The sequence below is a fragment of the Hippocampus bargibanti genome, linkage group LG15, assembly GCF_051943395.1.
Source record: "Hippocampus bargibanti isolate YZ-2025 linkage group LG15, ASM5194339v1, whole genome shotgun sequence".
Classification (NCBI taxonomy): Eukaryota; Metazoa; Chordata; class Actinopteri; order Syngnathiformes; family Syngnathidae; genus Hippocampus; species Hippocampus bargibanti.
This window is the reverse complement of record NC_142748.1, coordinates 10,903,148-10,922,237: the sequence shown is the minus strand read 5'-3', so window position 1 is coordinate 10,922,237 and position 19,090 is coordinate 10,903,148. Positions and strand designations below refer to the sequence as shown.

The window sequence follows — 19,090 nt, the reverse complement described above, 5'->3', positions numbered from 1 at the left end:
TTTTGTAAAGCCGAATTAATTATTTTCCTCGCTCGCTCGCTCGCTCGTCTCTTCGGAATTCAATTTGCGCTTCAGTTGCAGCGGCGAGATTTATGCGTGGAATCCTTCCAGTCCACTTGGTCTACCGGAAGCTTATTTTCACTCTTCTTCGCGTAATCCTGTCGTCTGCTCTGACTTAGTCGCGTCCTTTTATTGATTTACAGACGCTCGGCCGAAGAGGGCCAAGGATTTGCCATCGCGGCATCCACGCGATATGGTCGCAGGATCATTTTTTCTTTGGGTGAACGGCAGCAGCCACCCGCACCGGCGTTCACTCAACCCGGAAGTAACTCAAATAGATAGAAAGCGAGCTAGCTAGCTAACAGATAGCTAATAGCTAGCTAGAAATATAGCTGACTTGCGGTTACTTAAGACCTAGTGGAAGTTCTCTCATAAAAGCTGACATAAAGGCTTCCAAAAGGGGGCGGGGGAACAGGAGTTAACTTGCTATTTTCTCTCTATTAGCTATCTAACTAACTAGCTTGGTATCTAGCTGGCTTTCTATTGGCTATCTATGTAGGTAGCTATCTTGATAGCTAGCTATTGACTCGCTATTCGATAGCTATCGAGTTTTCTATCTACTGTATTTGAGTTATTCCGGGTTGAGTGAACGCTGGTGCGTGTGGCTGCCATTGCTCTCCCACAGACAAAAAAATATCCTGTGACTGTAAAGTGACCTTGGGAGTTTTGAAAGGCGCTTTTAAATGAAATGGTCTTATTATTATTAACTAACTATTTCCCCCCCCTCCACATTACTGGCCTCTTGGAGGAACACATAAAAACCACACACACAAAACGACTGAAAATGTCTATGAGAGCATCTTCATTTTGAAACACACACACACACAGAGAGAAATGAGATAGCGATAGAGGTCCCCCCCCAAAAAAAACAAAACAAAACAAGCATGTCAAGTTGGCGTCATCAATAACAAGTGACAGGAAATGGATCTGAGATGTTATTTCCTAACTCACTACAGCACTCGTAATTTCAAGCAACTACGTGACTTCATTTGTTCTCCCGCACGACTGTTAATTTGCTACGCCCCCCCCCCCCCCACCCAAAGAAAAAACGTTAATACCGAAAAAGAGCCGTGCTTTAATTATCGGGGGGATGACTGTGACTGCGCATCATCATTAGTTTGACTAAATCGCGGCGGTCAGCGACTCAAGTGCTGGTAAATGGCACAATTAGCGGTTAGGGGAGGGGGCGCGAGGCGGTTAGGGGAGGGGGCTCCATTCAATTTGAAAGCCTTCGTTCCTAATCCATCTGCGGTCATCAGCACAAGTCCCGAGCGGTGCGTTTCTTCCGACATTCATCAGTAAAAATGTCAATGTTGTCATCAAGGAAGGGGGGGAGGGGTCACGACAGATAAAACGCCCCCCAAACTGTGAAGCGACTTGGGGGCTGGGGTTATTTTGATTTTTTTTGCAAGTCAACCCGATTTTGCGGCCACGTTTGTCCCGCCCCCATGCTGGGAGTCCATAAATAATGAGCGTCACCTGGTGACCATTCTTTCCTTACTTTATTTATTTACTTATTTATGTATTCATTTATTTGCTCGTCTGTGTATTTATGTGTTATTTATTTATTTAGTAATTAACCAATTAATTAATTTGTTTATTACTCTGCTTAACTATTTATTTATTTATTTACTTATTCATATATTTACTAATTTATTTGGTAATGAATCAATTTATTTATTTACTTATTTTTTTATTCCTCTGCTTAACTATGTATGTATGTATGCATGTATGTTATTTATTTGTTTATTTGCCCGTCTGTGTATTTATGTGTTATTCATCCAAGTAAAGTGAGCACTGGCGCGAATGGCTGCTGCTGCTCACCCACACACACAAAAATAATATCCCGTGATTTTAAAGTGTCCTTGAGAGTTTTGAAAGGCGCTTAGAAATTCAATGTATTATTATTATTATTATTACTCTTTATGTAAAAAACACGCATATCGCCACGGTGACACATTTTTTTGCAAAACAAAAAAAATCACAATTGGACCCCTTAATTTTGTCCCACCCAAAAATCCCACACGCGAACCACGGCTTTCCGATGCGCCGAAGCGCTAACGTTGAGCTTACCTTCCCCTGGGATCCCGCTCGGGGCCTCTGCGATTCCGCGTTGACGCCGTCCGTCTTGATTGGCGGGGACATTCGCGGCCTCCCGTCCCTAATCAAAGTGGACAATGGTGAGAACAGCTCAATAAAATCCACATCCATTTTTTTTCTGGTCTTCACCTGTCAATCAAATCCTAATGCGGAGTGAAGGGAAAAAAGCTAACTGGTAATGCTAATATTAGCTTGTAATATTCTAAGCCCACAGGATGAGAGGGCTTCTGAAAATAACCAGCCTGGGTTTTGCTCCCGTTCCCAAAACAGAGGCCCGACGAAGCCTTTTTTGAGAGAGCGCATTTACACGAGCCAACGAGAAACATTCCAGCGCCTTCTTCTTCTTCTTCATCTTCCCGATCAGTTCAATAACGCTGGCCGCACAATTTATTTAGTGGCGCAAACTCATGTTAATTAGCGTCGTATTGGGGTTAATCCAGCCGCTGATGACCAATTTGCTCAGATGCTAACGGATGCTAACGTGACGATAAGGAGTTGTTAAAAAGGGGCTGGGGGGGGGCGTGGCAATCATTTCCCCAATCGCGATTTTCTCTCCAGCTGGCCGCTTTTATAGATCCTCAGGAAAAGATACAACTGCAATCAAAATGGAGACAACTGCCGTTCAATAATGACTTTTGCGATTGGAGATCATCCACCGAGGCCATTTGTCTGGTCCGCCGCGGCGCTAGCTCGGTACTCGGCACCAAAGTGAGTCCATCGGGCAAATGCTGGCAAATTCAACGGGAAAGTACGATTAAGGAGCGACGGCGGCGGCAATCCGCGCACGTGCTTGTGAAGGCCCCCCGAATGTCCGGCTCGGCCTTCTGTGCAGGCGCGGCAAGCGGACAGTATCGCCGTACAAATGTCCACTAATCACGCCGTGATGCGGGGGGAGAGCGAAGCGGTTGGGGGTCACGGTAGCACGGGAGGGGATTCAGGTGCTCTCTCCTGGTCCGCCTCGGATGAACGGAGCTCGGTAGCCGCGGGGCAGAATCAGGTGCCTTATCAAAACGTTCCCCAGAGCAATTACTTGGACTTAATGGCGGGGGCTTACAGTCATGAGCGTCAAAGATCCCCCGACTCATCCGGGGGGGGGGTTACTCTAATGCGGCTAAACAAATTTAAACATTCATCACATAGTTGATGTCTTGCGATGATCCTTTCATTACGACGATCTAAATGTGAGCGACGGGGGGGGGGCAGGTTCACGGGTCACAAGGGGGTGCTCGGAGAACTCCAAGGCAAAGCTGGAGATTTAAAGTTGACGGAAAGGCGAACGTTATTTGGGGGGTTTGACCCCTTCAAATGGGAGCCTAGCCGCCCAGCGGTTCTGGTTACCCTCAAACAGCCCCTTTCCATTTTCGTCAGGCCTCTTCTAGGAAACCTTCCAGCTCCAAATCCCGACTTAAGCATCCGAGCCCCCCCCCCCCCCCCAGCCATTTTCCGTGCCCTCGCAAACGGGCCAGAACAACACCAAGCAAGCAGGGAGGACTTGTATGGACTCAGATTAGCAGTTGGGGGGCACGGGGGGTTCCATAGCAACAGTCAAGTCCCCATGTTTGCGGCGTGCCCTGGGACCACTTAACCTCTACTGCACCCGGAAAGTTCCTTCCACCTCTGTGTGCCCCCCCCCCCACCCCCTGTCCATCTCAGCACGATGAGGGACAGAGCTTTCAGCTGCTCTGCCCCCAAACTCTGGAACTCACTTCCTCCCAACATTAGCACCATGGATTCTCTTCCCACCTTCAAATCCCATCTCAAAGAGGTCTAGAATTAACCATCAAAACTATGGGATGTCATTGACCAAAAACGCCTTTTCAACCTTAATTCACGTTAGGTTGAAAGCCTCGCAAATCGGGATGAAGGCCCCCCCCCCCTATCCAAATGTCGCCATCTTGCACGACGGGTCCCCTTCTGGCCGTCTAATGGAGCTCCCGCTTTCGCTGCAGCTGCTTTATTTACGGCGAGGTTGACCTCACCCCCCCCCCCCCCCCCCCCCCCCCCCCCGCCTGCCTCCCCGGGGTCCCTTGGGACCCTTCAACAAGCTTTAGAGGCCAAATGAGGTGTAAGTCTATTAAAAGGGAGTTTGTGAGCGGATCACACTCCCTCTGGGGGTGCCACGGTTTTTGTTTTTTTTTGCCTCGTCAATCAGGTGGGGCTATTGCGTCGCATGCAAATGAGATGGGCGGCCATTTTAAGGAGTCTTTAGTTGCGCAATTGTCAAATTCGCGCAATTGCTTGCGCAATATCAAGAAAATATCTGCGACAATGAGCTAGGGGGCGATATAAGGCGGGGGGTATAAATTTGCGTCCGATTATGATTGGGTGGCAGTTAGCGGCTTGCACGGACCAAGAAAAGGCCCGTCCACCCGTAAAAAGCCACAGAAAGGCATATGGAGCGTTTCCATGGTAAAGAGTGTTCACGTGTGTCGATTATCAGCAATATTCACAAATGGCGATCAAATGGCAGTCACGAGCTCATCAAGCGGAAAGTGCTGAAGAGGGGAGAAAAAAAAAACAAAACAAAACAATTGCTTCCACCAACTTAGACGAGCTAATTAAAAAAGGCAGCCAATTTGTCTCCAACAGTCACACTCGAGATCTTGAATTGAAATCAAAACGAATGGCGCTCGGAAGCAGGACGGCCAACATGGCGTCATGTGACCGGCGTCGCCCGAAAATTAGCAACTCGGTTAGCGTGCGCTTGTTACAGGTACCACAAAAAACACTTTTGCTCATTAGCTTGAAATGGCACTTTGTTATCCTCCCCCACCATTAAAAAAACAGTCCCGCGTTCAACTAGCGAGTTTCTTCGAGTGGCAAGCAGCCCGACGCCGCCCACTGGATCAAACGGGGACTATTGATCCCGCAGCACTCCATTTCAAGTGAATTGTGCTTGAAATGAGGTGCACATCCTCCAGCGTACCTGCGCCTGGAAGATTTTATTTATTTATATTTGTCAGGGAACACCTTGGTGACAGATAAACACAAAATGCAGTAATAGCTTAGCTTACGAACGCTTTAGCTCACAAATTTTTCGCCTAACGCACATTAAATTCGCGAGCATATAGTCTTGGCTAGTTTTCGGCAGACGAACCAAACCACACGCCGCCACAGTGGCTGGCGGACTACTTTTCAACACACACTTTCTTTGAGTGCAGACGTGGTTTGTTATCAAGTGTAGTACTTTTGCTATAATGGGACCAAAAAAAGACCCCACCACAGGCTAGTGTTAAGCCAAACAGGACACAAAAGAAAATGACGGCTGAGCAGAAGGAGATCATCAAAAAACACCAACGAGGTGTGCATTTGTGTGACTTAGCGTCCCAGTACCAGTATGCTAAATTGCTACGTGTGGCTAAGGGCGTTGTCTAAGCAACGGTCTCAGGCAATAGAAGAGGTTGGAAAAACTTCTTGGATGAACGAAAAGCAGCTAGCAGGTGACAGTGTGAGTGAGGGTATTGTCGCCCAGAAAGCACAGCAACTTCACTCGGATATCATCAAGAGGCAACTGCATCAACGTCCATCACAAAGGTCAATAAAACGACTTTATTATATAGTACAGTTTAGTTCTTTCATGACAATACATGAGCATGTTTATTATACATAAAATAAGGTATATTTTGTGTAGTTTTAAGGCTCATTTAGTAAAAAAAATATGATTTATGGGCACCTGGGAATGGATTATTCTTATTTGAATGGTTTCTTATGGGAAATAAATGTTTGGAAGACAAACTTTCTGGGAACCAATTAAGTTCTTGAGCTGATGTATCACTGTATTTATAAATAAGCATAAAGGCCTTAACGGATGGCATCAAAATGGCGTGCGCGCGGAGTCAGGATTTAATTAGCATGGCAGATTAGCTTGCGCCGGGGTCGGGCCCGTCGGGCGCCTGAGGGTGGCCTGCCTGTTTGTTCATTAACAGAATCTGCATTCAGTCAATTGAGCACAAACGTAATGTGATTTCAGCGACGCTGTGGAAATGTTCACGCTCGCTCCCCTTTAAGTGCACCGCTAGTGGTTATTCGTGGCGGGAGACGAGATGGTGTAAGCAGCCATCAACAAAGGCAGTGTCATAAAACAGGAGGGGGGGGGGTTGTGGCTTTCTAATGCTGACTTAAATAAAAACCACCATTTGCATTTTTGTAATGGCGGCGGTGATTTTTTTTTCACTTTTCCAAAGTCTATTTTTCTGAAATTCATCACTCAGGTCTTAGAAAAACATGCGGAAAAGTCAATTGGAATGGTGAACATTTGTTTTTGGCGCAGGGGCTTTAAAAATCTCAAGGCTGGGGATGGCGGTTCTGTCCATAAATACTGAAAAAAAAACCACAATGGCTCAATTTGCAAGTGACTATCATATCAAAATGTGGCTGGCTGTCTATTAGCTAGCTATCTGGCTGGCTACCTAGCTTGCTACCTGGCTGGCTACCTAGCTGGCTATCTATTTGCTGTCTATTAGCTAGCCATCTGGCTAGCTATCTGGCTGGCTATCTGGCTGGCTACCTAGCTTGCTGTCTATTAGCTAGCTATCTAGCTGGCTATTAGCTAGCGATCTGGCTAGCTATTATCTATCTAGCTAGGAAGCTAGCTATCTATTAAATATCTTGCGAGCTATCTATTAGCTTTCCATCTATTTGAGTTACTTCCAGGTTGAGTGAATGCTGGTGCGTGTGGCTGCCGCTGCTCACCCACAGAAAGAAACTGATACTGTGTCTGTAAAGTGACCTTGAGAGATTTGAAAGGCGCTTAAAAATGAAATGGATTATTATTATTATTTTCTTCTTTGACTAGATGAGATCTGTAATTATGGCTCAACGCTGACCTCTGCTGGTAGAGCGACGGATGACAACACTGAACACTCAAACATGACATTTTATTGTTTGTATGTGTATCAAAAGGAGCTTGTACAATTCGGGCGCCGCAAATGTTTTGTGCAACATAAAAATCCCACCCAATTGTTTGATCCCTTTTGCCAAAAAATTGTTTTCCAAGCACAACCTAAACACAATGCAGTTACATACACACACAAAATCACTTTTTGTTACATTTTCAATGAATTGGAAGGCGAACGACATCGGTGAAAAGGACAACATCAAACAAGCGTCCGAGTCATCAATAAATGTGAAATATTATTGTGGCTTATACCTGGATATTGACATAAGGTCCGGCGGCGTGCGGGGCGAGGGCGAGCCGCTCCCTTCCAGGCGGCGGACGAACGTCCACTAGCACGCGGCGCTTGCGTAGCGGCTCCAGGCTGACCTCGGTCACCCGGTGGCAATGTTTGACCTTCAGGGACCGCAATTTGGGGCAGTACTCGGCAAGCGTCCTGCGAACAAAAGCGGAGCTTTAAATTTGGGATGACCGTGTTGCTTTAGGGCACAGGTGTCAAAGTCAAGGCCCGGGGGCCAAATCCGGCCCGCCACACCGTTTTGTTCGGCCCGCGAAACCAAATATAACTTTTGAAATTCCATGATGCTAGCTAAAGTAGCAACAAAAAATTGCTGTATATAAACCATATTAAGTCATGATTTATGACTTCAAATTTGAAAACTAGTCATTTATCAATTTGTTGTGCGCTCTACAGGTAATACGAGGAGTGGATGAAACCTTCTAATGGCTTCTCCAAATTCATAACAGCCCCTAGAGAGGAAACCACAACTACAATGTGACTTTGACACCCCTGATTTAGAGCCACGGGGTGCCGCTTTTTGATCCACTCCAAAACTTCAGATTTCTACGAGTAGGGCGGGAAAACAGACTCTGGAGTCCATGAAAAATGGAGGACTTTGCACACAAGCCCGTCGGGTAATTTTGTGAGCAGATCTTCTCACTCCAGTGGACATTTTTCAGTTTGGTGCTGTGATATGTTTCCTTTCAAACAAGGCAAACATGGGCGAACAAGCTGAAACATTTCAAAATGGACTCCAAACTAAGTACCTGATGGCCTGATCCCGAACCCGCAGACAGCAACTCAGATCCAGATGCCGGAGGCCCCTGCAGTTCTTGGCCACCTCCTCCACCGACGCGCACGTGATCTTTTCATTGAAAGCCAAAGAAAGACGCCTCAAACGCGGACACTTGCGGGCCAGGTAGCAGACGGCGTCGTCCCCTAGCCGACAACAGCCGCTAACGTCGAGCGAGCGCAGCGCCCCGCAGCGGTCGGCGAGGCTGCGCAGGGACGGCCCGTCCACGAAGGCGCAACCGGCGGCGGCGAGGTGGCGCAGGTGCGCGCAGGTCAAAGACACGGCCGCTAGCGAGTGGTGAGTTAGGCCCGCGCAGCCGCTCACGTCCACCGTCGTCAGGCGGCGGTTCCGACTGAGAACGGGTAGCAGGTCGTCGTCCGTTAGCCACGGGGAGCAGCTCTCGAGGGACAGTTTGCGGAGAACCGCGTTGTCCTTCACCAGAGAGGAAAAGGCCTCCTTTGGAACATGAAGTCCAACCTGTCCAACAGACTTATTATTTTAACCCGACTGGCAAGTCGAGCGAGAAATTCGCTCTTCCCCCCAAAAACAGTGGCAGAGAAGAAAACAAATACTCACTGCCTCGAAACTCGAACATTTGGCAAAAAAGAGTCGAATGAGCTGGCGGAATCGCTTACTGACTCTTTGCAAGGCCACGAGCTGCCTCAAAGGTAAGCGACATAAAATGTGCGAAAGCAGGACGTCCTCCCACGGTAACGTCAAAAGGCGACACCTGGTGGAGAAAATAGCATTAGGACAAAACCGTATTGCACTTGCAAACTTTGAATTTCATGTCACGAATAGAAAAACTACTCCATAAATATTCGTTACAAGTACAATTACTCTGATACTGCGGTCGATTTTTTTACGTATACTCCCGACATTTACAAACCCACACCTGTGTATACTGTATCTTTATTTACGAATATTTTTTCACATTTGCACTTGTAATTCAGTGTGTATTTTTTACAGAAATAGCTACTTTGTGACTAAATTTACTCCCCTTTATTTTTTTTAAACTATGGAAGACATAAAACAGTGTAATGTAGTGATTCATGTCGAGCGCTTGCACGATGACCAAACTCAATCATATTACGCGTCCGACATTTTAGGTGACGTTCTCGGAAGCTTCCCAAAGGAGAAATTAATAATTTCTTACATTTTTCACGCTTCGTCTTCCATACCAAACCGAATGAAAGGCGTTTTAATTTATTTTCAGTGAACGTCCAAAGTCTGCGATGTCGTCACAGCCATTTTCTTCTTCGGGAATGAGCATCCTGCCTGGTTACAAAATGGGCGCCGCCTGCTGTTGGGCTCCCGCAACTGTTCCGGAAATTCTTTTTTTTTCTTTTCAAATTATTTCACCATTTCCGTATCAAAATAAATCACCGACAGAATTTCATTTAACCCCCGCCCTCTCCCTCAGTCTTATATTCAACATTTCTTTCTTTTATTTATTTATTTTTGAAGCCAGAGATATGGCACTTTTGGCTACAGTATCATTATTATTAATAATACATTTAATTTACAATGGCCTTTCTGAACACCCAAGGACGATTTACAATTAAAAGAACAATACACAGAACAATAAAACCATAAATAAAATGATAAATAATAAAATAGCTGATTAAACTAGACCACAAATGCAATTTTAAACAGATGGCTTTTGAAAGGTATTGCTCATTATTACATTACTAGGAGGCAAAGAGAAAAAGAGAGCTACATCCATTCTAAAAGGTGACTTTTGATTTCTGAATCGAGTTCGCTAATGCATGATTCCATTAATTCAGTGTGTCTGACGACCCTTCGACCTCAATAATCAAACAAAGATTCACTTCAAACAACTTAGCACTCCATTGTCAAGGAGCAGGCTAATGCTAACGATGAATGCACTGAACCCCCACCTAAGCTCTTTTCTCTCTCTCTGCAAGCAGCATTAAGACGACAACAACAACAGCAACGCAAGTTGCAAGCACATTAATGGCTGTTATCCACCTGTTAGTTTGTAAAAACAGGAGTAAACCACACTTACACCTCAACTTCCCCTCAAGGCCTGTCAACACACAAACACAAATGGACAAAGCAAACAACAACTAAAATAACACAAGACTCGCTTTTGGCTGTTAGCCGACTCCAGTTGTTACCGTTGCCTAGCAACAAGTTAGATGAAGTTAGACTTTGCTTTGTTGAATATGAATGACTTGTTATACAATGTTTAACACGTTATTTCGTCAATGGCTGTTAAAAATTGTTTGACACAAATATTGTGATGAAGTGGCAATAGAAGCACTCAAAATGCCGATCAACGGGTGCTGAGCGACTCCCATTGAAAATGCTCCTAAAAGCAAAGTTTTAAATTCTTAGACCGTGACGTCAAACTTTTGTCCTAATTCCAACATCATCGCTGTTGTCCGTGTGGCCAAATTGCGGTCAGCTGGCCACTTGTCTTCCTCCGCCGACTCCCCGCTGACCCGAGCGAGACTCTTGAGAGGAAGAGACGTGTCAGCGGGCCATCGGGGAGTCGCAGGGGATCTGCTTGTAAAGGACATTTTCTCACTTCATCAGCTGTCCCGTGTCGTCAAAAGCGCACCAGGAGGCCTGACACGTCGCATTTGGAGATCCCATAATAGTCTTACAGGTGGAAAGTATTTGTATTCGATCACACTTTCGATATTTGTCAATAAAAATGACATGCTAAGATGCGTATCTAGCTTGGCTATCTAACTGGCTACCTAGCTAGCTAGCTGCTATCTATTAGCTATCTAGCTAGCTTCCTATCTATTTGAGTTATTCCGGTTGAGTGTGTCTGCCGCTGCTCCAACACACAGAAAAACTGATGCTGTGACTGTAAAGTGAACTTGAGCGTTTTGAAAGGCGCTTCTAAATGAAATGGATTATTATTGTCATTATTATTATTCTTATACAGCTATATAGCTAACAGGAAGTAACTAAAATAGATAGAAAGCTAGCTAGCTAATAGATAGCTAATAGATAGCTATATAGATAGCCATACAGCTATATAGCTAATGGAGTGCCAACCAGAAAGCTAGCCAGCTAGATAGCTATAGCATTTACGGTTGTTATTTTGCCACGACAACAACAAAGTATGCTAATCCAAACAATTTTAAAAAGCAGTTGTCGTCGTGAATGAATTGATTGGGGTAGATGGACAGGATAGAGGGATGGAATGCAAGGTGTGAAGAAGGTCGGTGTGAAAATGCCACCATTTGGCCTAGCACACACCTATTTAATGGAGCGGAAAGCAGGACGGGGGCATTGACTGAAGCCAAGCTAGCGGACGAACGGGAGCAGAAGCAAAAAAAAGGAAGCATTGAGCTTAAAAGAAAGAGCAGTGGGGAGAAGGACGCCGAATTTTTCTGCAACTAAAGAGCACCGAGGCACGTCATGCTGGCAGTGGACGCCTACCCCGGTTTGCCGGTGGGCCCTCAGCGGATCGGAGACCGCTTCTACACAGGTGAGATGGTCGCAACATTCAAAATCCACACGTTTGAGACAATTGAACATTGGGGAGCAATAATAGAAGGGGAAAATCCTGAAAATCAACTTTAAAGCAGACAGGGAAGCCACAATATGACTTAGCGATAGATGCACCCTCTTTAATGCTCCAGTTTAGACGCAAGCATTCTATTTTTGGGGGGCAAAACTGTCATCTGATTGCCAACGTTTCCCTCCAAGATCGAGAGCCCGCCGCCCACCTGCCGCCGTTCCCCTCGACGTGTGACGGGTTGGCCAAAGTCCCGCCCCCCGCCAGGCTTTTGGCGCCGCCAGCCGTCCTGCACGGCGAGCCCGCGGCCCAAGCGCAAAAAGACGACGTCAAAATGGATCTGGAGAACTCGTCCCTGTGGAAGCAGTTCAGCAGCGCGGGGACGGAGATGATCATCACCAAAAAGGGCAGGTGGGCGACGTTTAGAGCGCCGGTCAGACCTCTGGCAATGTTTTGTCCACGTTAGCGCTTCGTTCCAGCCTCAGCTGTTAATAGTTAAAGTGCTCTATAAACTATATGTATGTAGATTTGCATTCCGTTTTGGACAGCCGTCCCCATTTCAAGGTGTGATAACTCCAGACCCATATCACTTGGGAATTAACTCTTTTAAATGTAGCCTAATGTCGCTCTCCCTCGCCCAGACGGATGTTTCCCGGTCTGAAGTTGAAGCTATCGGGCCTGAACCCGTCCCTGCGCTACATCCTCCTCCTGGACATCATCCCGATGGACAACTGGCGCTACCGCTTCCAAGGCGGCGGATGGCAAGCGGCGGGCGGGGCCGAAGCCCGGCTCCCCGACCGGGTGTTCATCCACCCGGATTCCCCCGCCACCGGCGCTCACTGGCAGAGCCGCGCCATTTCCTTTCACTCCGCCAAGCTCACCAACAACACGCTGGACGCGCAAGGACACGTAGGCGGCGCCGTCCCCGAGACCCAAACGAAAGGTGACGCCAGGAAACAAGTCCAACCTTTTTTTTTCTCTTGTTGTTCTTTCCAGATCATCCTGCACTCGCTTCATCGCTACCAGCCCAGAGTGCACGTAATCGAGGCCCGAGACATGCTAAGTTGGGGTGGGGGGCAGCACTCCTTTGTCTTCCCCGAGACGCAGTTCATCACCGTCACCGCCTACCAGAATAGCAAAGTACTTGCACACAACGCTAACCTTGCGGAGCGGAACTTCCTCCGCGTGCCAAACGCTTTTGTTTTTGTGTGCAGATCACAGAGATGAAGATCAACGCTAACCCCTTTGCTAAAGGATTCCGGGAGGACGGCATGAACAGCAAAAAGTAACGGACGGCCAAGTCGGAGAACGTGGACGGACGGTTTCATGTTATTCCCTAAAGGTTTTTTCTTTCTCCGCCCCTCGACAGACAAAGGGATGCGAGACAGAAGCGAAAACAAGCAAACGTGACGGGAAGGGCGGCGCTAGGTCAGTGGCTAAGCTAAAGCTTTGAGCGCCAGACTCCCCTTTGGCCACACATCAATTGCAGATCGTGTCTTCGACAGGGAACAGTGACCCCCGCGACCCCGCCGCCATCCCAAACATGAGCGGAGCGGACCTGCAGGCCCTCGCTTTGGCCACACTGCATCCCCTGGATGGGGCCTTCCAGCGGGGTCTGGTCCCCGAGCCGCCTCTGGACCTGGACGAGGCCTTCGTGACCTCCCAGCTTCCAGACTTGAGTCTCTCTCTGAGTGGCGGAACGCAAGATCGGACAGGAAGTGATGTCACCAACGCACTCATTGACAGGTAAGCTAATGAGGAAGCTAAAATCATTTGGATGTTGTCATGGAGCGCACGTTGGCGTCATCTCCAGTTCCGATTCGGCCTTCGCTTCGACCTTCCAAGGCAGCTCGCCGGCGTTCGTTGGGCTCCCTCAGCCCCCCGAGGGTCCCCTGGACTACCCGTCGGCGCTCTCCTCCTCTGCCACCCTGGCGTCGCCATCTTTGCGGGAGACCGCCTTCGCCTTCCCGACTCCGCCCCAATCCTCCTCCTCTTCGCCGTCCTATCAGGGGGTCTCGCCACCCGAAGAAGACGTCAGCCTTGCCGGTAGCCACGTTTGCCCCCCCGCCACCCATCAAACCCCGGAAGCCTTCATTTACCCAAACGGCCTGCTTTCAAACCCGGAGGCGCGGCCCCCGTCGGGCGTCCCGCCGCCACCGTTGGCTTTCCAGATGCCGAGCCTGTCGTTCCCAAGCCACTTCGGCAATATGAGCGGGCCAAATCGCGCCCCCGTCACCTTCCCCCTGCCGTCTTTCCAAGCTTCCTCTTGCTCGGCGACCGCTCCTCACCCTCCAAACGTGAACGACGGGAGCCCGTCGCACGCCTCGCTGGAGCTGGGCGCCGTCCCGCAGTACCCGCCCGTGTACCCGGCGTCCTTTTCCCCGTACCCCGTGCGGCTCCGGCAGGACCCTCGCCCGTCTCTCGCCATCCCATTCAGGTCGCTCTACAGACTTCCTGGATGTGAGCGGCAATGGACGTCTTTCTGATCAATATGCAGTTCATTGTGACCTTTAACTCATTGAATGCCAGATGATGTGTCCACTCCAGTGCCAGGGTTTTTGTCATTGTCACTAGAATTCCAGGACCAACAGAATATTGACTTTTAGGACTACATAAACTAGTTCTCTAGCTATTTAGCTAGCTAAATAACTGGCTAGCTACCTAGCTGGCTATCTATTTGCTATCTATTAGCTAGCTAACTAGCGAGCTAGCTACCTATTAGTTATCTATTAGCTACCTAGCTAACTTTCTATCTATTTGAGTTATTACGGGTTGAGTGAAAAGCTTCCTCTATTCAATTCTTTTAATTTATCTAGCTATCTATTCGGCTATCTAGCTGGCTAACTAGTGATTGGCTATATAGCTAGTTAGCAACCTCATAGCTATCTATTAGCTAGCTAGCTAACTTTCTATCTATTTGAGTTATTCCGGGTTGAGTGAACGCTGGCGCGTGTGGTAGCCGCTGCTCACCCACAGAAAAAAACTGATCCTGTGACTGTAAAGTGACCTTGAGAGTTTTCAAAGGCGCTTATAAATGAAATGTATTATTATTTTTATTAAATACAGTGTTATAAACCTTAGACTCTCTTCTATTATCAGGAAAAAAAAGTTAATTCCCAAGTGATATGGGTCTGGAGTTATCTGAGCTTGAAATGAGGGTGGCTGTTCAAAATACAATACAATACATACAAACAGTGATACTTCATGCTTACGAACTTCGTTGACTCCCAGAAAGTGTGTGCAAGGCGAAAAGTTCGACTTCAATCATTTATTTCCCATAAGAAACCATTAAAATGAGAATAATCCGTTCCCAGGTCACCATAAAACATATTTTTGGGGGGTTTAGATAGTGCTTTAACAACAGCCAAAGCTGCATCAAAGCGCTCACGTGGAAAAAAGGGAAATGCTGCCCCCTTGCGGAAAAGAAAAACATTGCCGGAGGCCATGGCCAGCCCTTTATCGGCACCCAAGCATGAAAATAAAATTCCCGAATCAATTCGTGAATGGCAGTGAATGAGTTAAGTGGGGGTTCTCGGAGAAACTGAATTGTAAATAGCGCTTTGGCCGAAGTAGCCATTGCAGTGCAGCGGAGGACATTAATAACAATTTATCGGCTTGACATCTTTTCCAAAATGTGTCGCTAATTTGTTGCTCTGCGCCGGTGTTGTTTTCGTTGTCGTTTGCTTTGTCCATTTGTGTGTGTTTCAAGGCTGGAAGGGAATTTGAGGTGAATCATTTCTTCTGCAAACTTACCGATTGTCTCTGTCACGCCATTTTGGGTGACACTCTATCAATATGTAAGCCGGCCGCCCCCAAATATGATATGTTGACAATTAACCCTCACTTTGAGGTCTCAACTCGATTCCAGAAGGACCGCTAACCTCATTCAACAGCACACACTAAAGAAAAATGGTGGACATTTAAGAACACATCTTGGGACGCGATGACGTTTTTCTGATGTCAGTAAGGAAACAAAAGAGTGATGTCGGTTGTCCTTTAATGGATCTTTTATTTGATCAGGAATCCAGTTAGCAAATGTGAAAATGTCTAAGCATTCTAATGAGTCTGGTGGACATTTTCAGCGAATATTGCCAAGGGTCAACTTGGCTCTAATTTCAAAAGTTACTTATTAACCAGTAGGTAGGCGCAAAGACGACACTTTTTTTTTTTTTTATTCTCCCAAAACTGTTTGTAAATGACGCATGCGCGTAGACGTGGCTAAACAGCTAAAATCGTGTCAACAAGGAACACTCGAGGCAAACGCACTCGAAGATGACGTGCACCCGCATGTGCCGCTGGCGCCCGTACCTTCTCTCCGCGAGACTCGTATCCTCCGCCGCCCCCAGGATGAGGACGGCTCAAAAGTCGGCGACCTCACCGGCGACCTCTTTGACCTTTGAGGATCCCAGCGCGTTCCGGGTGAAGAGCCTGAGGGAGTTATGTCGCGCCTTGGCGGTGTTCCGATTTTGCTCCTTTCCCGTGCTTGTCAACAACTGTCATAAGGTGAGGCACTAAATCAACAACAAAAAAAATAATTACCCCCTCAAGTGTTTTTTTCAGCGATGGATCAGGTTCAACCCTTCTCAAAACTATTTAAAAAAAAAATGAAAACCTCATTTAAAATGTTCCACAGGGATTGCTATTCATAAGCTATCTAGGTAGTTATCTAGCTAGCTATGAGATATCGATAAGATAGCAAGCTAACTATCTAGCTATGTGTTAGTTATCTATTAGCTAGCGAGCTAACTTTCTATCTATTTGAGTTATTCCGGGTTGAGTGAACGCTGGCGCATGTGGTTGCCACTGCTCACCTACTGAAAAAACTCATTCTGTGACTGTAAAGTGACCTTGAGAGTTTTGAAAGGCGCTTACAAATGAAATGTATTATAATAATAATCATGAATGAAATGTATTATCATTATCATAAACTCAGATAGAAGGCTAGCTAGCTAGCTAATAGGTATCTAATAAACAGTTAGCCAGCCAGATAGCTGATAGATAGCTAGCCAAACAGCGAGCTAGTCAGCTAATAGACAGCAAATAGATTATAATAATTGTCCTACGCTATTCTCCAAAGCTAACTCGAAGCCATTTTGTATGCAATTAAGCTAAAAACGGGAGCATAACCTGGTCACTCGTCTCCTTGGCAGCTGATGTCAGCGGCTCGCAGCATTCTGGGCCGGCGGGCGTTCGCTTCGCTGATGAGATCGACGGTCTACGCTCAATTCGTGGCCGGCGAGAACCAGAAGGAGATTTCACGGTCCATGGAGAAGATGAGCACGCTGGGATTGAGGCCCATGCTAGCCGTTCCCATTGAGGAAGATCTGGGGGAGAGCACAGGGTCAGAAAAAAAATGTCTGATCCCAGAAGGAGCAATGACCAGGATGAAAGAGCCCACGCCAATATGTCTGTCCTACCTAGAGAGAAGAGATACGACGAGAACATGGACGCCATGTTGGAGTGCGTGCGAATGTCCCACAGCAACGCTTGGAGCAAAGATCCCATGATGCAACTGAAGGTCACCGCCCTGCTCAGTCCGGAGTTGTGTGTAAGTGCGTCTCGGCTGGCCTCGAGAACTTTCATCTTTCAGCCTGCAATGGTCACAATTATCGGTTGATCCGTTTGTGCGCGTCAAGGTCAAACTCACCAAGATCATCTCCAAACAAGAGTATGACTTGGACCTCCTGGTCCGAGCCATGGACGGCGAGGAGGTCCACTTCCCCGGTTTGGAGGAGAGCGAGGCGGCGCATTTCCATTGCGGCCTGCGCAGACTCAACAGGATAGCCCAGGTAGCCGCTTAGCAAGTCGCCATCTTGCTTGAAAAGGTGGTCCAGCGCATCCATCGCCGTGTGTCCCTCAGGCGAGCGTCCGCAAAGTTCGGGTCCTGGTGGATGCCGAGTACACCTACATGAACCCCGCCCTCTCCCTGGTTTCCATGGCAATGATGAAGAAGTTCAACAAAGACGGCGCCTGGATCTGGTACACTTTCCAGTGCTACCTCAAGGTCAAAATCCAACACTCCCGAAACTTGACGTGGCCTCCAAAACATGAAAATCAAGCTCAAATCTCCTTTTTCAGGAGACCAGGATGCTCCTGCTGGAGGCCATGGATCGATCTCGGCAAGGAGGGTTCTGCCTGGGGGTCAAGCTGGTGCGAGGAGCCTACATGGACAAAGAGAGGAAGCTGGCGGCCAAGGAAGGCCGGACGGATCCCGTCCAAGACTGCTGGGAGGACACAAATGACAAGTTAAGAATAATACATTTCATTTCTAAGCGCCTTTCAAAACTCTCAAGGTCACTTTACAGTCACAGGATGAGTCTTTTCAGTAGGTGAGCAGTGGCAACCACATGCGCCAGCGTTCACTCAACCCGGAATCACTCAAAGAGATAGAAAGTTAGCTCGCTAGCTAATAGATAACTAACACATAGCTAGCTCGCTAGTTACATAGCTAATAGATAGCAAATGGATAGCTAGCTAATAGGTAGCAACATGAGCCAGCGTTCACTCAACCCGGAATAACTCAAAAAGATAGAAATCTCATCTTTTTCCTTACGCAGGTCATGACAGTCAGAGTACAGTCATACCTCTAGTTTTCGATCATAAAATGTTCCAAAAAAACGATTTGTTCAAAAACCGAAACAATATTTCCCATTATAATCAAAGTGAAAATTGTTAATCCGTTCCGTCTGCTTTTTATTAATATTAAACCACCAGCAAGTGACGTTTTTTGCTCACTCCGACGCTCAATAAGACTAAAGACATTTGGTTCCTCCACCAGAGGGAGAATCAATCATCTAATCACGTAAATAGATCAAAAAAGACTCACCAGAGGACCTGATTGTGCGTAGAATGCTTGGCATGAACATGCTTTTCTCAATCCTCCCTCGCGACAGTTACAACGGCTTGCTGGAGATGATGCTAAGGCGCATCGCCGACCACCCGCCGGGCGACAGGATCATCGTGGCCACCCACAACGAAGAGTCCGTCAGGCGGGCGGCACGATGGTGAGTCCGAGTGGACCAGGTGACATTTTTGCCAGGCGAGATGTTAAAATGCAACTTTTCTTTTGGTGTCCACCAGGGTTGAAGAACTGGATATTGACAAAGCGAGCGGCTCGGTGTGTTTCGGTCAACTTTTGGGGATGTGCGATCACGTCTCTCTCACTTTAGGTGAGCTTGCCAGCGTCCAAAATGGTCTTTGTCGTGGGCGGCGACACCCCATCGTACCTCTTCTCTCCGTTCCCTTCGCAGCCAAGGAGGGTTACGCCGTGTACAAGTCGGTCCCGTACGGCTCGGTGGACGACACCCTGCCCTACTTGGTGCGCCGGGCCCAGGAGAACCAAACGGTGCTGAAGGGCATCCGTAAGGAGAGGGACCTGCTCAGGAAGGAGCTTCACAGGAGACTTACGTTCAGAGCTCACTAGAAAAGGGTTAGCGAAGCGGTCCAGGGACAAAAGAAAGA

The 19,090-nt window shown here is 47.5% G+C and overlaps 3 protein-coding genes across 5 annotated transcripts in view; 2 read left to right on the top strand and 1 right to left on the bottom strand.

Moving 5' to 3' along the window:
* Positions 1 to 9,620, bottom strand: part of fbxl15 (F-box and leucine rich repeat protein 15) — a 48,073-nt gene extending 38,453 nt beyond the window's left edge. Inside the window, exons 1-5 of one of the 3 annotated variants that reach the window (XM_089015574.1) lie at positions 9,284 to 9,620; positions 8,704 to 8,857; positions 8,102 to 8,604; positions 7,310 to 7,490; positions 2,134 to 2,221 (exon numbers count right to left, since the gene is read on the bottom strand). In XM_089015574.1, coding sequence (XP_088871700.1) covers positions 2,134 to 2,221; positions 7,310 to 7,490; positions 8,102 to 8,604; positions 8,704 to 8,857; positions 9,284 to 9,285 — 928 coding nt within the window. In that variant the 5' untranslated portion in view covers positions 9,286 to 9,620. The remainder of the gene's footprint in view (positions 1 to 2,133; positions 2,222 to 7,309; positions 7,491 to 8,101; positions 8,605 to 8,703; positions 8,858 to 9,283) is intronic. The other 2 variants (XM_089015575.1, XM_089015577.1) reach the window with 2 other exon arrangements.
* A 1,001-nt stretch (positions 9,621 to 10,621) lies between these two features.
* Positions 10,622 to 15,706, top strand: tbx6 (T-box transcription factor 6). The gene is made up of 8 exons (XM_089015600.1): positions 10,622 to 11,599; positions 11,821 to 12,040; positions 12,271 to 12,538; positions 12,626 to 12,769; positions 12,844 to 12,914; positions 12,999 to 13,057; positions 13,135 to 13,375; positions 13,443 to 15,706. Exons 1-8 carry the CDS (start codon positions 11,530 to 11,532, stop codon positions 14,113 to 14,115), a joined length of 1,746 nt encoding a protein of 581 aa, XP_088871726.1. The 5' UTR covers positions 10,622 to 11,529; the 3' UTR covers positions 14,116 to 15,706.
* Positions 15,707 to 15,825: 119 nt separating this feature from the next.
* prodh2 (proline dehydrogenase 2) lies at positions 15,826 to 19,052 on the top strand. Its single transcript, XM_089015559.1, has 9 exons — positions 15,826 to 16,132; positions 16,780 to 16,970; positions 17,051 to 17,177; positions 17,266 to 17,418; positions 17,490 to 17,633; positions 17,708 to 17,874; positions 18,523 to 18,633; positions 18,710 to 18,798; positions 18,880 to 19,052. The coding sequence occupies exons 1-9, from the start codon at positions 15,902 to 15,904 to the stop codon at positions 19,050 to 19,052; spliced, it is 1,386 nt and encodes a 461-aa protein (XP_088871685.1). The 5' UTR covers positions 15,826 to 15,901.
* Positions 19,053 to 19,090: the final 38 nt, after the last annotated feature.

Excerpts from the sequence above, each read along its gene's own strand:
- tbx6 (XM_089015600.1), top strand. The coding sequence starts at position 11,530 with ATGCTGGCAGTGGACGCCTACCCCGGTTTGCCGGTGGGCCCTCAGCGG. Across the intron at positions 12,041-12,270 it reads ATCATCACCAAAAAGGGCAG|ACGGATGTTTCCCGGTCTGA; the intron begins GTGGGCGACGTT and ends TCCCTCGCCCAG. Across the intron at positions 12,539-12,625 it reads CGCTGGACGCGCAAGGACAC|ATCATCCTGCACTCGCTTCA; the intron begins GTAGGCGGCGCC and ends TGTTCTTTCCAG.
- prodh2 (XM_089015559.1), top strand. The coding sequence starts at position 15,902 with ATGACGTGCACCCGCATGTGCCGCTGGCGCCCGTACCTTCTCTCCGCG. Across the intron at positions 16,971-17,050 it reads GATCTGGGGGAGAGCACAGG|AGAGAAGAGATACGACGAGA; the intron begins GTCAGAAAAAAA and ends TGTCCTACCTAG. Across the intron at positions 18,634-18,709 it reads GTCAGGCGGGCGGCACGATG|GGTTGAAGAACTGGATATTG; the intron begins GTGAGTCCGAGT and ends GGTGTCCACCAG.